The 17470-nt window shown below is 39.4% G+C and overlaps 1 protein-coding gene across 4 annotated transcripts in view; it reads right to left on the reverse strand.

Moving 5' to 3' along the window:
* Window positions 1-17470, reverse strand: part of SPOCK1 (SPARC (osteonectin), cwcv and kazal like domains proteoglycan 1) — a 471926-nt gene that overhangs the window by 2200 nt on the left and 452256 nt on the right. For all 4 annotated transcript variants that reach the window (XM_073355490.1, XM_073355489.1, XM_073355488.1 and 1 more), the window contains exons 7-10: window positions 15677-15793; window positions 10064-10285; window positions 8890-8952; window positions 2349-2486 (exon numbers count right to left, since the gene is read on the reverse strand). In XM_073355490.1, the coding sequence (XP_073211591.1) occupies window positions 2349-2486; window positions 8890-8952; window positions 10064-10285; window positions 15677-15793 (540 nt within the window). The remainder of the gene's footprint in view (window positions 1-2348; window positions 2487-8889; window positions 8953-10063; window positions 10286-15676; window positions 15794-17470) is intronic.

Consider the following 17470-nt stretch of genomic DNA (forward strand, 5'->3'; position numbering starts at 1 on the left):
TCATGTGGTTCAGCTGAAGCATTTTGTTTCAATAATTTCAAAACACTGTGTTTCAATTTTGACTGTTAAATGGGTTTCTTTATCCCAATTAGCTTTTTTTAAAACAAAAACTTGCTTTGAATCAGAAAACCAGAATATTTCAGTCAGAAAATACTGAGGCAATTGTACTACTTAAAAAAAAAAAGTGAGTCAAGAAAGTCAGCAAAACTGACCCTTCCCTGCCAAAAGTTTTGGTGTCAATGAATTGTCAATTTTCCAATAAAAATGTTTTGTCAAAAATTGCCAGTCGGCTCTCGTCCACCTCACAAAATCTCTGTCACAATCAACACTAACTTCCTTCTCGGAGGCCAGCCTCAGCGGAGTACGAAAGAACTGAATGTGCACAGACACTGAAACGCCCTCTCAGTGCAACTGATTCACACAAAAAGAAAAGGAGGATTTGTGGCACCTTAGAGACTAACCAATTTATTTGAGCATGAGCTTTTCTGAGCTACAGCTCACTTCATCGGATGCATGCCGTGGAAACTGCAGCAGACATTATATACACACAGAGATCATGAAACAATACCTCCTCCCACCCCACTGTCCTGCTGGTAATAGCTTATCTAAAGTGATCATCAAGTTGGGCCATTTCCAGCACAAATCCAGGTTTTCTCACCCTCCACCCCCCCCCCCCCACACAAACTCACTCTCCTGCTGGTAATAGCCCATCCAAAGTGACCACTCTCCCTACAATGTGCATGATAATCAAGGTGGGCCATTTCCAGCACAAATCCAGGCTCTCTCACCCCTCCACCCCCATACATACACAAACTCACTCTCCTGCTGGTAATAGCCCATCCAAAGTGACCACTCTCCCTACAATGTGCATGATAATCAAGGTGGGCCATGTCCAGCACAAATCCAGGCTTTCTCACCCCCCCCCCTTTTTTTTTCCCGGGGACACACACACACAAACTCACTCTCCTGCTGGCAATAGCTCATCCAAACTGACCACTCTCCAAGTTTAAATCCAAGTTTAACCAGAACGTCTGGGGGGTGGGGGTAGGAAAAAACAAGGGGAAATAGGCTACCTTGCATAATGACTTAGCCACTCCCAGTCTCTATTTAAGCCTAAATTAATAGTATCCAATTTGCAAATGAATTCCAGTTCAGCAGTTTCTCGCTGGAGTCTGGATTTGAAGTTTTTTTGTTTTAAGATAGCGACCTTCATGTCTGTGATTGCGTGACCAGAGAGATTGAAGTGTTCTCCGACTGGTTTATGAATGTTATAATTCTTGACATCTGATTTGTGTCCATTTATTCTTTTACGTAGAGACTGTCCAGTTTGACCAATGTAAATGGCAGAGGGGCATTGCTGGCACATGATGGCATATATCACATTGGTGGATGTGCAGGTGAACGAGCCTCTGATAGTGTGGCTGATGTTATTAGGCCCTGTGATGGTGTCCCCTGGTGGCATAGTGGGGATGGGGCAGTGCTGTGTGGGTTGGGGTTGGACCACCAGGGAGTTGGGATCTGCTTTCTCATGCACACATATGCTACCTGCCTATATTGGATGCGTATCTGGCTGGGATGAGGACAGAGGTGGGCACACAGGAATCTGCGTGCCCATCTTTGGTAACCACACGTGCAAATGGTTCTCCAATGCTATGCATATGTTGCAATTGCTTGATTTTATGTATACTCATGCACATCGGCTCCTGCAAAAGCACCCGCTGACCCTGACAGAGCGACTTAGGATGTAATCATGTACATTTTAGAGCTTCTAAAGCTTTGCCTTCTCTATTCTTGCTGGAAGTAGAGCAACTGAAGCTATCATTACACTGAGTCACACTGAAGAAATTTTTGTTTGCCTGATTATATAGAGCCGTCCAGTAATTTTACATGTCAGTGTAATAATACTGTAGCACTTTTATAGGGCCTGGTTGTTAATTTATAAAACTTTGTATAGTTAAAAACCTTCCCTTCTCAAGAAAACCCTGATTTATGAAGCCCCTGTAAATGTGGATTCTACTGTATAGGGAGGACTATATTTAATAACCAAGCATAACAACCGCATATATTTTATTTTAATAGCATCTACTGCATTTGCCAAGCTGGTAGGAAAAACATTTTCTTATCAGTGGTTATTGCCAATTTCATACTCTTGTACACACGCTCCAAGACAAAGGTACATCTGTGAGCACACAGACACTTTTATATTGTGAACTGGAATACATGGGAACATTTGGGACTCTGCTAATTATGTTTCCTGTATTGTCGCTTTTTGTTATCATGGCTGATCTTACAGCAATTTCTGGGCTTACAACAATGTTAATTTTTGTGTTGTCTTGGTCATTACTCACCACAACTAACGGTGCCTTGTTTTCTTGAGCCGGCAATCTCATTTCCATATTTATCAACACACCAGCATTGCCCTGTACTTCCATGACACTGAGTTGCTTTGTAATATCCTTCCTCATTGCACCGTGGAAGGAAAACACCTGAATAAAGAAAAAGGTTTCCTTAGTAAATCCTAGTCTTTACAGGATCAAGCAGGAAGATATACTGTAATTGGCCTGTTTCTTGTTTAAAGTAAAATGCCTCAATATGGCATAAATTACAAATGGAGCAACCTGGAGTGGCTCTGGTTTTACAAAAAAGTCCTGGATCAAGTTCTGGATTTACAAAACTAACACTCAAACTGTGGATTGTTTGGCCCAAGCTCCCATTTTAACTCCATCTCCGTATATATATTTGCACCTAGTGTTTGTTGTTGACTTCAGTTCATTTGTTGCCCATTGGGAGTATCTGTGTGTAGAAAGATAGATAGATATAACTGAAAACATTTGCATTGGTTCAAATTCTAGCCAGTGGTCCTGATTTCTGAACCACCTGTAAGATTTTCTCCTTTTTGATTAAAAGTAGTGCCATTTTAAAGTGAAAATATACATTCTGGACTGCCAAACTTGGCCTCCTATTCTTATCTCTCGCAGAAGCTTGCTATGTCCAGCGCTTCTGGGGAGAGGTGGCAGAACAATTGCTTGACACACTCCCTGTTCCTTCCCCCCTACTTGCTCACAAGAGCACTGGCTGTGCACGGGCTTTGCTGTGCTGAGGATCCAGACAAGGATTGGGATAACCCTAATGCAACCACACAGGATCGGGATTTCTTAATTCTCTTTACTCCCTCTGTGTGCACTGGTGCCAGCTACAATACCTCCTTGAATGGTTAACATCTCTATAGGCCTCCTTTCAGGGTTAAAATGCCATTCTTACGCCTTGTCCTGCCATATGTAGCCTTACCCAAGACAAAATTATTTCCATGTTTCATTTTTAATTTCCATTTTTTCTGGTGTTTATCATATGAGTCCTTCCACAATATTATAATTACACCTGAAAGGCATCAGCCACCTGCTTGCTATTTAATTTATACTAAATTGAAGAATAACTCCAGATTTCCTAAAAGTATTAAAGAATCACTAATACTTGAGCTTTTCAGGGAAAGACAGTAGGATACTGAGGCTAAACCAAAAAATAGCCCAAGATTTGTCTCATAACAAAACCATTGCACATTAGCCTTTCAGAGCATGGTGCATTCTTGTTTCTTGAGACAAGAGAAGCCAGTATTATTTCTGCCACCACTTTCAACAGAGGTAATGCAGGTGTGCTGCCATATAAAAAACCCACTTGTCCTTGGAGATCAGTTAGCTTCATTCCCAGGGGAGGTCTGTATAGACACCTTCCATTCTCTGCTGGTTGCTTCTGTTCCGGGAACAGAAAAACCACCTCTTATTGTCTTAAATGATTTTTGAGAAAGTATATTTTCTCTTTGTCAAAGAGCCCAGTGATTTACTGCTCACACAATACTTACTTTTCTACTTCAGTGTGTGGAGCATCTCTACAGATTGTTCATATATGTCAAAAGGGCTATTTCTACTACATTTCCCATGGAAAAAATGAATGAGAAAACATTGCCCAAATGCTCTGCAATTACTTATATAAAAGACATAGAAATGGGAAGTCAGTCATATATACATTATGAATGTCTGAATTTACCATCTCATCCCACTGCAGATATTAAAGTGGATGTCTAATTTTTAAATGTCACAAATGTAATTCTGAAACATTTGAACATTAACCTTTCTATATCTGACCTGATCTCAGAGAACATTTTCATACTTATTAACTTTGCTATTTCAAGCAAGCAGAAGCAGTGGTGTTAGCAAGTTCATATACCAGGACAATTGAAAGGAAGATGAAAGATTATAATCCCCAGAGACACATCTTCTTTATTTACCCACAGTCCAGTAATAGTGTGGACATGTTCAGCCATAAAGGTTTTCCAAGTTCACTCATTGCTCAGTCACTTGTTTCAATATTGATCCTGAAGGACTTTCCAAATTCATACTCTCTTCCTTTCTTATTTAAAGACTAAGACATGCATTGGACTAGACAAACCTGAAGAAGATTACAGAGGATCAGATCCTGAGTGGGTGTAAATTGACATAGTTTCATCAGAGTCAATGAAACTATGATCCTCAGCTGGTACAAATCCATTCAATTCAATGGGTCTATAGCAATTTACACCAGCTAAGGATTTGGCTCCAAATAATGACTGATGCATCAGTCTGATATTATATATATAAAAATATTCTTGTGACTTTTCGTGAGAAACTAACACCTCCCCTGGCCTTTGAAATTCAGCATGTATCATTTGTGCAATGTTCACACAAATGCTTTACATGTGTTGCAAAAGATAGATTTAGAAAAATAATGGGCCAATCTCTTTGTTAGCATAAGTGAGTGCCACTCAGTTGTTCTGAAAGCAGTCCTCAGCTTTGGTGAACTTGGCCCCGTTTATCTAGGAGTTTAAAGGAAGACCAAGAACGATGCACAGAATGATGGCAATTTCCCTGTAATTTTGCATGTGCATTTAAATAGGGCTTTGAATAGCTAGTTGTGGGTGCAAATCAGGTATCTAGAGGAGGAGCAAATACTCTGAGTTGGGGCTGCAACTCATCTTGCATACCATAGTCACTGCTCATCTTTCCCGGCTGCCAGAGTAAGGACCACATTTTAATCCACTCTAACTTTTTCCTTAATTTATCAGCTGGTGGGAATAATCTGGTGGGGACAGAGTGTCCCCAAGAGCTTCCTTTCCTATGAAACAAAATATTCCTTTACAGTAATCATTTTCAGCGTTGACTAAAGGTGAGTCACACCACAAATCCAGAATGTCTGGAATTTAGATTTCACATTTAGGTAATTTAGATTTAGATCCACATTTGGGGGATAGTTTGATCCCAGGTTTTGGGATGGCCCATCATAAAGAGGGAAACGATCAGGAGCCAGGGCCACGTTTCTTTTCTAATCCCCCTGCTTATACGGCTGCCATCACTGTAGAATCTGAGGGCCTTCCCCAGTGAGTGAGGGTCATATATGGGGTTTTGATTTGAAGCCATCTCTAACATTAAAAGCATGTCTACATTACCAGTGCTACAGTGGCACAACTATGGCATTGCCGCTATGCAACTGCAGCACCAGAGCATAGATGCTTTCTACATTTACAGAAGGGGCTTTTCCTTCAACGTAGGCAATCCCCCTCTCCGCGCAGTGGTAGCTAGACGGATGGAAGAATTCTACTGTTGATCTAGTTGACCTAGCTATGTCTACACTACATGCGTGGTCAGCTTAACTATGGTGCTCAGAAATGTGAATTTTTCATACCTGGGAGTGATGTACCTAAGCTGATCTAATTTTAAGTGTAGACCAGGCCTAAGAGTTAATTAAACAGGCTGCCAATTGAGTGTTTCTTGGTGTTCAACATCCCTGTCCCTCTCGTTCTCTGTCCTCCTCTGTAACTGCTCCCTTTGTCTCCTGTTCCCACTCTTAGCTTCACATCTTCTTACTGCCCCTTTTACCTGGCTCAACCTCCCATTCCCCAGGAGTCAACTGCTTCCTCTCTTCTGCATCAAACCATCTTCTTTTTTGATGGTGGCTCTGTGTTTCCTTGCATTTCAACTATCATCCTGTACCTGAGGAGCGGGGAGTGTTTTGTAAAACTCTGTGTATGCTTACAGCACCCGAGAAATGATAGACTCCTATCAATATGAAAACACTGCCGCTGTCTTAACTTTGGTATTGCTACTGCTCCACTATAATGATAACGGATAATAATCAATGGCCATCTATTGTGGAATATATAGAAAACATTGGTTAGAGTGCTAGGCTGGGTTGTGGGAGGACGAGGTTCATTTCCAGTTTTGCCACACACATCCATTGTGACCCTAGGCAAGTCCCTTTGTGTCTCAATTTCCCACATAAAATGAGGGTGATAGCACTGCTGTATCTACAGGGGTGTTGTGAGGATAAATGCATTGAAGATTGGGAGGTGCTCAGATACAGCAGTGATGGAGGCCAGACTAGTATCATATATAGAATTAACAGCAAAGTTGAGACCTACAGAAGAGCCATGTAAGCTTCTCTCTCTAACCAACCTAAGTTGGTCCAGTAAAAGATATTACCTCACCCACATTGTCTCTCTAATACCCTGGGACCAACATGGCCACAAGAACACTGCATACAAGCTGAGGGCTGGCAGGCAGATCCCTGTATTAGCTGTTATATCACAGAATTGATATAGGAGAAGACCCAATTTGAAGATACTGATGAAAGCAGAGGTTAGGTATCTTAGTGATGTAGGAGAAGTGTGAACAGGCTAAACCAGTGGTTCTCAACCCACAGCCCAATCAGCACACAGCTGCAGCCCATGTCACATCCTCAGGGCCATACAGGCAGTATATAGATTGTGTGGATGCAGTCCACATAACACACAGAGAGCTGCATATGTGGCTCACAATGGTAAATAGGTTGAGAGCCACTGGGCTAACCAGTTTTGCTCTTTGAAAGTGGTGTCTTTACATTTAATTGCCCCCTAGGTAAATCTGGCCGGAAAAGATGAATGGGGCTGTTTACTTTTTAATTCAAACCACTGGGATGATGGACTTCATTTGAAAGTCTCCAAATTCAACAATACAACATGTTTAATGACAATGGCTTTGACATACTTTGTGGCAATTCTCAAACTCCTCATTTTTTCAATGAATACGAGTTTACAGAAATCTTCCCTGTGCACAGTGTCCAGAATATAAATATTTCATTTTACATATCAGAGAAAGAGAATAATTAAAGAACAGTCTCTTTGACGCTCGTATCTTTTTTATCTTTACTACAAGCAGCATTTTTGTCATGTGAATGTTTTGTTTTCCAGCTGCACGATTTTGCAACTGACACAAGAAAAAAAACCCACATTGTTCTACTCTGTCTAAATAGCAGTGGGATCAGATAAGAGGCTCTCCAAAGGGTGGTGTTATGCAGGAAGACTTTCAAGTTGCTAACTGAACCAGAGAGTTCCTCTTTTCTGTATTTTCTTCTAGCCCGTAGAGCAAAGTATTACAGAAACCTACTGATTTGTTGAATTGAGCCGGTTTTTTTCCTTCCTTTTTTTAAAAAAAAAATATTGTAGACTGACATAATTATTTGTGGGAAGAGAACATTTTATACCAGTGTTATTTTGTCATTTTACTCCAGCTATTGTGATCTGATCCCACTGGCATGCAAAGGGGGTTGTTTGTATCGTTGTATGTTCTACACACTGTGTGAACAGCCGTTATTTTTCCTATGTGTAAGAACAAACCATTTTTTAGCCTAGCTGACATTTATTTCATACTGCACAAAATAAAGACTGAAGAAATGTAGTGCTGGATTTTCCATGTTGTCTAATGGACCTGGACACCCAATTCCCATTAGAAAACAATAGGAATTGGTCAACCCATTCTGTTAAGTGGCTTTGAAAATCTCACCCATAAAAGCTTCCATGAAAGAGAGAGAGAGAAAACAGCAGCCACCTATGCAACCATCTGCATCTGAACTGAACCGAACCATTTGCCCATTCCACCTATCCTAGGTGTTCCCTAGAATTCTCAGGGATAATTCCAAGGTCTTTGGAAACTAAAATAATTTTACATTCGTTGCTAATCTGAATCTTCATGAGTCAGAATAGGATATCAGACAGCTATGCACCTTACACTTAGTTGGCTTGTATGTTCTATATTTTGCCTAATTAAAATTTGTTAAATATTTAATATGAATTGCTGATTATCAGGCAAATCTTGCAGTCTTTATACGTGCAATTTTCAGTCAAGTAAAACTCCCACTGATATCTTGGGGCCAAATTCAGTCTTTTTACTCCAACTGTTGCCAATACCCACCCTGTGTGATTTGGCCCTACGTAAATTAATGAATTGGAGATGCACTACAATAATGCCACATAGACTGCAGTCCACAGAACACCTTGAGATTTCACTGGTGTCCAATTACCAATTTAACAGTTTGACTTTTCAGCTTTTAAAAAAAAGAAACTATGTGTCCCAGACCTCAATATCGCCAACAGGAAGTAGTAGAACAAAACATTTAAAAGTGTAATTAGACAAAATTTAACTCCAACAAATGTATTTCCAACCTTATAATTGGAAGAATCTGAACTCTCTTCATCTATATACTCTGCTTTTTTAACTAGTCACAGGAGATTTGAATTAAAAATACTCTCTTTTGCCTTTACATGCTCAGATATGCTCAGCATGCTTTACATGCTCATGATGACCAGCATGGTGTAAGAACCTATATAAAATAACATTCATGTTTTTGGGGAGGTGGTATCAATTTGTTCTGAATTAGTTGCCATAAATTTATGTTGACACCTCATTATTGGTTTAATTTCATGAAACATCAGGCACAGGCTCAAAATATTAATTTCTAATTGAAAAACGATAACTGCACACAAAGTTACAGTGATCACAGAGCTTTAATTAGTTATTTAAATGAATGGCATGTGATCAAACTTACCCAGCAGACTCTTCCCTCTACTTAGCTTTTGAATCCTGTTCATTTCATTCTGGCAAGGGAGACCTAAAATATAATGTATGAAAGTCAGTTTCCAGATGGTACGGGATAGACTCTCTAATGATTGGCTTCACTATTTACATGCAATGTAGTCTATTGTACACCTGGGACTGAAATAACCCCATATGCTGGTAATACACGGCAAAACAAATGTATGTCATTAGCTTTACTAATTAAAAAATTCAAAACACAGTATATTTAATAATAGTGTTTTGGGGCCATTTGGGTTGTTAAACATTTTTTTCTTCTCCTTCATCAAACTGAAATAATGCCAGGCTTCTAATTTATGATTTCCTAATAAACTAATTTCCACATTAATAAGAACACAAGGTCATAAGCCTTCTATTAGCAATAGAACTAATTCCTGAATTGGAGTGCCAGTAATTTGATTGCTTCTTTGTTTGTTTCACCAGTGAAATACATGTAATCGACAATATTTGCCATTGCTACACAATGCCCTTTCTCACCAGGGATACAGAAAAGGGCTTTTTATTTTTAAATGAAAAGGGCTATGAATTACCAATTCAAAATAAATGGCAGTGCAGTCAAAATGTAAGAAAGATGTTGAAACCTAGAAAATCCTAAAAAAATACTACATATTTGTGAAAAAGAGAAACCAGAACTGTTTTCTTATCAAGGCAACTACAAGGTATTAAAATGTATAATATTATTTTGAAATATTAATCTGAATATGGTAACATTTAAGCCAAAAGTTTTAAATTTGTCTGGCTACACTTGGGTACCTAATTCCATATTTAGGCACCTACATGAATAGCCTGAACTTCCCATGCGAGGAGCACCTACAATTCCCACTGACTTCAGTGGCAGCTGCAAGTTGCTCAACACTTATCTGGCCATTCTTATTTAGGTGTCTAAACATGATTCCCAAGTTTGTAAATGCTCCCTAACATCCTGTCCAATGCTCTGGCCACTGAATCATACTTAAAAGCTTCTTATCATCATCCCAGGACATATGGTGATGGCTGTTTTGCATAAATATTATTAATAATAATAATAGAAAAGCCATTTTGCCAAATTACATTTTCCATACCATTATTTTAGCATCTATAGTAATGAATTATAAATCAGTTTTATGTTACATAAGGGAATGACTTACCTCCTGGCTTTTGAAAGCAGTAGCACCATTCATTGTTAGAAAGCTTTCCGTCCTTGAAGGAGTCACATGAGTTGAAGAGGGGTTTAATGCATGGCTCATACTTATCAAGATAAATTGCATTGATCTCAGAGTGATCCAGCAGGAGGTCATAGTTCATATCAAGTTTGTTGAACATCCAGCCTAATGAATCCTTACAGATTGGTAGTATGCTGGTGTCAAACCCTACGAGAACACGGGCAAACAACCATTAGTGAGTCACACCACAAAGGCCTGACATGCATCATTGCTCAATTAGGATGTTCTCTCTCTTGCATGTTCTTTTAACTGAAGTATGGAGTGAACTTTGTTTCAGATTAACCCCTTTCTGCCCAACCAGTAGGAAACCAGAACAATACCAACGAAGAATGAATGAACTGGTTGAATCAAATCAAGCTCAAAACTAGATTTGATTCTGACCCAAACCCTGGATAAGAATGCCACTTACATTTTTTGGAGAAAAAGGGGGTTGGGGTCCACATCTGATTACTGCAACTCAAGCCCATCTTTACTTAAAAATCAACCCTAACTTACTTTTTCCTCTCTTTTTTTTTTTTCCATTTGCAAGTGTATTGGCTTGGTTTCAGAAAGGATCAGAAGCAGAAACACCATGAAAAAGGCTAACTTCACTGTGTTTTCAAAGTAGCTGAAAGCAGAAAGCAACAGAAATCTTGAGAGAAAGCCTATCCTTGTGTGATTACCAGCCCTGTTTCTAGTCATCTTGCTGAATTCTTTATTGGCTGCTTCTCACCTTCTACACTAGATCCGAGCTTCTTGCCCTCTCCTTCGAGACCCTGCATGACCTTGCCCCGCCTGCCGCTCTGCTCTAATTTCCTTGTATTCCCTCTGCCTACATTTTCCCCCCGCACATTCATATTTTCCTCCCAACTTCCTTCTTTGCATCTTTGTCCTTGCTTCTATTACACTTGACAGTGCACCAAATGACCTCTTTTTTGTTGTTCTCACATCCCTTTTGAAAACTCACTTCTTTCACCAATCCCCTCAATCCTAACTCTACATTTCTGGAAGACCTGACCCCCCCCAGTCCTGTAGTATATCTGACCCTGAATTTTCTTTATCTGATCTAGATTGTGAGCTTCTTGAGGTGGAGTTCATGTCCTCTTGGCTTGCACTGCTCTGAATAATCACAGTGCGGGGGTTTGCTGAGACCACAAATGCACATGGAATTGGGCATTTGCACTCAAGTGTCACAGAAGCCATCTGCATTGCAGCTGGGTTAGATCTTTTGCAGCTGAAGAGGATTCTTCAACACTTCAGGGAACAGGATTCGTATTCATTTTAATATCCCACATCCTCTAAAGAATGCAGCAGGCAGGAGCATCAGATGAACGCCATTACATTCATGTGCATATTTGCAATTTGTACACGTGCATTTCTGCAATCTTTATAAACACAGGTAGGGGCGTCATTTCAGAAACATTCTGGAGAAAGGGAAGGCAAAGTTGTGTCAGCATATAGAACATTATTTGATTATATTATATTCTACAAAGTTGGGGCGGGAAGGCAAAAAGAGGAGCATACACTCCTATGAAAAGTTTGGGGAAGGGGTGTGCGTGCGTCAATTGTGCCTCTTCCCCCATAGCAAATTATGCCCCTGAACACTGAACTTGTCGGAGGAGGGTCGCCCAAAAGAGAAGCTGGGATTTGTATGTCCTCAGTAGTAATTAATATACTTACATCTTCCATACATGGTACAAATGCTAACTAACCCTACAACACTTGTCTGTTGCAGGAAAGTATCATTCACAATTTATAGCTGGGGAAACTGCCATTAAGAACCCCAGTTTTACAAAGGCTCACAAAACATGCATATGCTAGTCAGGGTTTTGCACTCATGTAACCCTAATGAGTGGGACTGCTTGGTGTGACCTGCAGTCAGGGGCTGCATCAAAGAAGCCATTATGGAAGGTCACTTATGAAGATAGTTAATTATATTAGTTTAATACTTTTCTATTGTTGCTGTTTTAAATAAAGAAGGGAGCTGTCATGACACGATCAGGCTTTTCAGGTTAAGGTTTATTACAAAGCCTCTCTACTAAGCAGACAGTGCAGTATGTAAGTGTTCAGCTATTACAGTGATGGACAGCTATTACTAACTAGTGAAAAGGTTACTATTAGGATGGCCTTTCAGCATGCAGATGAAAGTCAGACACAACATCAGTTTCTACCTGCACTTCAAATTGCCTCTTGATAAAAGTTTCTTCCAATAAATTACCTTTCTCCAGGTCAATATCAACAGTCAAAAACAAAAATGCTGAAACTCAAGCCCACCTCCTCCCATGTTCAAGATTTAAAACCAAGTGGACTCTCAGTAAATAAAGCTGAATTCACAGTGCAAAGCTCAGCGGGGTAAACTCTCAGGGCGCTGTATTGGAAATCGTTCGCAGAACTCCGCTACTTTTAATTGGAAGTCACTGCTAGCATGTATAACTCTCTGTGCACCACAACCAGAATTCACTTCACCTGCTGTAGACAATTGGCCGGAGCAACGATAAATGAAGTAATTGCACTTCTGGGGCTTAAAGCCTTATGATAAATGTGACAATGTATTGGATAAAATAAATACTGTTTACTGCATTTCCTAAGTGAATATAGTGCTGGTTGAACAAAAGATACACATCAGGCAGCAGCTGGGTGAGCTTACCTCTATCATCCCACCCATCTGCCTCAACCCTACTTTGCAATGACCACCACTAAGGGTCAGAGTATAGCGCAGGCTTCATGCTCATTCACTTATTGGCTCCTCTGCAGAGACTGACAACAAGGATGCCAATTAGTGTCAATTGTGGCAGTGGTTTTTCTGATTTGGACACCTGTTCACTAGGAGCTGGACTGAGACCATTACATTTTACATTCCATCTGACAACTGCTCGAAGTCCTAACAACTTCCATTCACTATGACTCTGGAAGGGATTCAAACTGGTGACCTACATGTGCAAGGCTCCATATCCCATTATTACCCCCAAACCATCCATCTCCTCTGGATGCAAAACCAACGTCAACAAAAAACCTTTATGTGAAATTCCTAATTAAAAATAAATATACCTTCTGGCACATAAAATTGCCTTTTTTTTTTTTTTACTCTCCAAGAAGCGACTTACATGAGTTGAGTTTTAGTGACTTCATTAAATTATTCAACAATTAAATTAACAGGAAAATAATTAGCCTAATCTCCATCATCACTAAAAATACAAAACAAAACCCAGAAATATTTCTGAGGCTTTCTTTTTTACATTTCACACAGCTTCACCAAATGTAAAAGATAAACCGCCCAGACCAACTGAGTAGATTTTAGAAACAACATAACATTATGAACTAGCAACAGACTGAAGAGCAATTTGAATCTGATCCTAGCTACTAATTTGTTTATTTCCTTATTTCAGAGCATGTCCCTCAGTATTCATATTAGTATTATGTACTGAGGTGCTGTCAGTTAGAGAGAGAGAGAGGAAGACATAGTGCCTGAAACAAGGTGCTTAATTTAAATCAGAAAAACAAATATTACATTGGCTGAAGGTCCAGTTCTTGAAACAGTGCAGATTTCCCTCTTTTTTTTTTTGCTTTTAAGAGAGGAAAAAATAGGAGTGATTTTTTTTTTCACCTGGAGGTGAACTTAATACGTCCAAAGAGCTTATTTACACTCACAGTAGCATCTTGAAAATTTAATGTAGCACAGAGAAATCTCCACTGGACCACATTCTCTAGACTGCTGCTGTGTCCAAGACATCTTAGTCATCTCTTTCCACTCTCTGCTCCTTTTTATTGCCACAGGGGCATCCCAAAATGGACTGCTTTGAGGATGTACATGCCTATTAAGGCTTCACATGCATAACCAAACCAGCTCAATTTAATGAAGTGATCAGCCTGCTGAGGAGGGGAATGCAAAGAGAGCAGTAAAAGGAAAGAGCTTTTTTGAACCCAGTTGTACTTTTGGCTTTCACAACATCCCCTGGCAAGGAGTTCCACAGGCTGACTGTGCTTTGTGTGAAGTAGTACTTCCTTTTGTTTGTTTTAAACCTGCTGCCTATTAATTTCATTGTGTGATCCTTGGTTCTTGTGTTATGTGAAGGAGTAAATGACATGTCTTTATTCTCTTTCTCCACGTCATTCGTGATTTTATAGACCTCAATCATCTTCCCCTTTAATCGTCTATCTTCCAAGATGAACAGTCCCCGTCTTTTTAATCTCTTCTCATAGGGAAGCCGTTCCACACCCCTAATCATTTGTGTTGCCCTTTTTTGTACTTTTCCCAATTCTAATATATCTTTTTTGAGATGGGGTGACCAGAAGTTCATGGAATATTTAAAGTGTGGGCATACCATGGATTTATATAGTGACATTATGATATTTTCTGTCTTATTATCTATCCCTTTCCTAACGGTTCCTAATAGCTTTTTTGACTGCCACTGCAGGTTGAGCGGGTCTTTTCAGAGAACTCTCCACAATGACTCCCAGATCTCTTTCTTGAGTAGGAACAGCTAATTTAGACCCCATCATTTTGTATGTGTAACTGGGATTATGTTTTTCAATGTGCCTTACTTTGCACTTATCTACATAGAATTTCATCTGCCATTTTATTGCCCAGTCACCCAGTTTTGTGAGATCCCTTTCAGTGTGTTGTAGCAGTGTCCAGGATGTTGTTATGCTGCAAGCTGGTGCACTGTATATAGACTCCTTGGTTTGCATTGCAGTGACTTGCCATGTAGACGAGCCCTTAGAGAGTTCGAACTATGTACCTTTCCTGCATGTATTTTAGAGGTTTACCCATAAAATGACATGCCTTAAAAGAACATAAGCTCACTTCAACTTAGTCTTTCTTTGTAACCCCTGTGTGAGTCTTTTCCTCCCTGCTGGGTAAGGGACATCAAAATTCATCACTTGAGTTATACCTATAGGGTGCTGCCTTTTTTAAAAAAAATAGGGATATCAAAAGCAGTAGGTGCTGTGAAGTGTTATTAGATACTTGGGACGCATTGCATGAATGCTTCTTGTTTTAGCACATACAATTCCAATTTTCTAACCTTTCTGCATCAACTAATCTGTCCAGGCCAGTGACTATCCTCTGGACATTTTCTTCCTATTATAATTCCTGTTATATAAGGCTAATTGGAAATAACAAAATGAAGCCCCAGTGTAATTTTCTCTGTGTTGTACATTTAATGCGTATATGTCACACATTCTGTTTGCCATTTTGCCGACAGTCATATAATGTGCTAGCAGGTTTGTGATTCTCTCTATTAGTATCTGAACCTTCTGTGGCCATAACAGCAGGCCGATTGTCTAGTCCGAATTGTGTGTGGGTGTTTGTGTGGTATATGTCTTACTGTCTTCTTTTAGGACAGTTTGGGGTTGAGAGTGCATTTGTAACTCCCTTAGAAATCAATGGGAGCTGTATATTTTCAGCATCTCTTAGGATCAGGTCAGTTATATGGCACAGATATTAGTATACTTGCCCAGGGACACTATAGTGATGTACTAGGGATTGTATTGACAGTTCTGCCCTTTAAATGCATGTGAACTTGTCTAAAACTTTATTTTTATAAAGAGTTTTCTTACTGCCTTGTGCTGTGTCCGAACTTGTTGGTTTAATGACACGATTTGCATCCTCATGAAGAGCACCGAACCAATCTTTTAGTCGGGAAGCAAGACTTCTCAGCTCCTTGTCTGTGCAAGCTGTCAAAACAACAGAGGAACAAATTAAATTGCAAAGATCATGCAAGTTAACTTTTTTCTGGATCTTCTACTAGAACGTAATCATTTTTTGTTACTCATAGCATGGTCCTGGCCTAACAGTTTAGAAGTAAAAGACAGACAAAGGGTAGGGGAAAGGGATACAACATATAAGGAAATATAAATCACAATGAAAGGATTTTCTTCTTACTGTATTCAAGTATCTCCATAGAGGTAGATGTAATTTGTGATTTAAAATCCAACCCACACACCCATCTCTGCAGTTTCTCACTTAGAAATAGGTGAGTAGTTAAGGTAAGGGTTGTCACTTTATAGAACTTCAAAGAAAGTACATCAGTCAAACAGGAAAAAAAAACCCTCACCTAGAAATTTTATTAGAACAGGACACTGGGAATAATTTATAACCCATATTTGGGTTAGTTTAAGGCTATTGTTAATGCTATAGGAAATCTGTTTCTTAAAGAAAGCTGTCACGTTCTTTCAATTCTACTGCAAATGAGGCTTTGCCATCTCTAAAGGTTGTCACAAGTCCTTTTGTTAGCTAGATAAAAGCATCTATTACTTGCTCCCCTTATGAATTTTTACTGAGAAACATCTAATTTTTCCATAAATTTCTACCAAGAGATTAATGCCCAGCAGAAGTCAATATTTATTAGAAAAAAGGCTACATTAGACACCATCTGTCAGAATGAATATTCCTGCTTCTGCATTATCTTTAGTGCTTGAATTCACAGATTCAAACCATTTTATCTTTCTTGCCATGAACTCATCCTAAATTTTCATAACAGGTTTTTAGAATACAAAACACGGTTCTGTGCAACAGAGTCAGATATCCCTCACAAAGTAACCCACAATGTATCTTCTCCAATTCACGGAACATTGTAATACTCCTCCCACTAACTTGCCCAAGAACAAGTCCCACTGCTTGCCTTCTCAGTGCTCTAATGAATGCACTGAATGAATCCATTATGAGTAGCACTAATATGTATGGGTTTGCCATTTCTTCTGTTTTCTAACTGCTCTGTTTCTGGAGGTAGCCCGCTCCTAATTTTCAAGCGAGACACTACAGCTTTTTCGACAATGTAAATTTTGTATTCATCCCCCCCCTCAAGCTTAAGGAAAAGTCCGTATGCCCTTGCCAAGTTGGAAGAATTTTTTTGTTTGGCCATCTCTACATTCTTGGTGAAAGTTTAAATTTTTTTTTTATTCTGGGTGGAGGGGAGATGATTTTTCCCCCCACTCCTCCATAACTCAGAAATGGTCTGATGGACGTACTTTACTCTCCTGTTAAAGAGAGTAACAATCACCCCCTCCACCCTGAGGCTAAATCCAAGGAAGGAAAGATTAAACCCAAAGAAGAAGTTTTGAGAAAGTAATGAGTATGTAAAAACAAGGGTTTATAGTGGAAGGCAATGCAGTATTAACTATAATGTAACTTTTATTACTGTACAAGCTTATATTTCATTTATCACCCTTTTATTTGTCACATCCCTATATTTATAATATTATGTCTTTGCAAGTAAGGGCGGAAGTCTTTGACTAATGAGATGCAAGGCCACTATGGAGACCTTCCAATAAGGAACCAAACTATTCAAGGTAACTGGGACTTCCAACACAGCCATCCATTTTGCACACTGTATATGTTGCTTCTGAAAGGTG

Source organism: Lepidochelys kempii, chromosome 8, assembly GCF_965140285.1.
Source record: "Lepidochelys kempii isolate rLepKem1 chromosome 8, rLepKem1.hap1, whole genome shotgun sequence".
NCBI classification, from domain to species: domain Eukaryota; kingdom Metazoa; phylum Chordata; order Testudines; family Cheloniidae; genus Lepidochelys; species Lepidochelys kempii.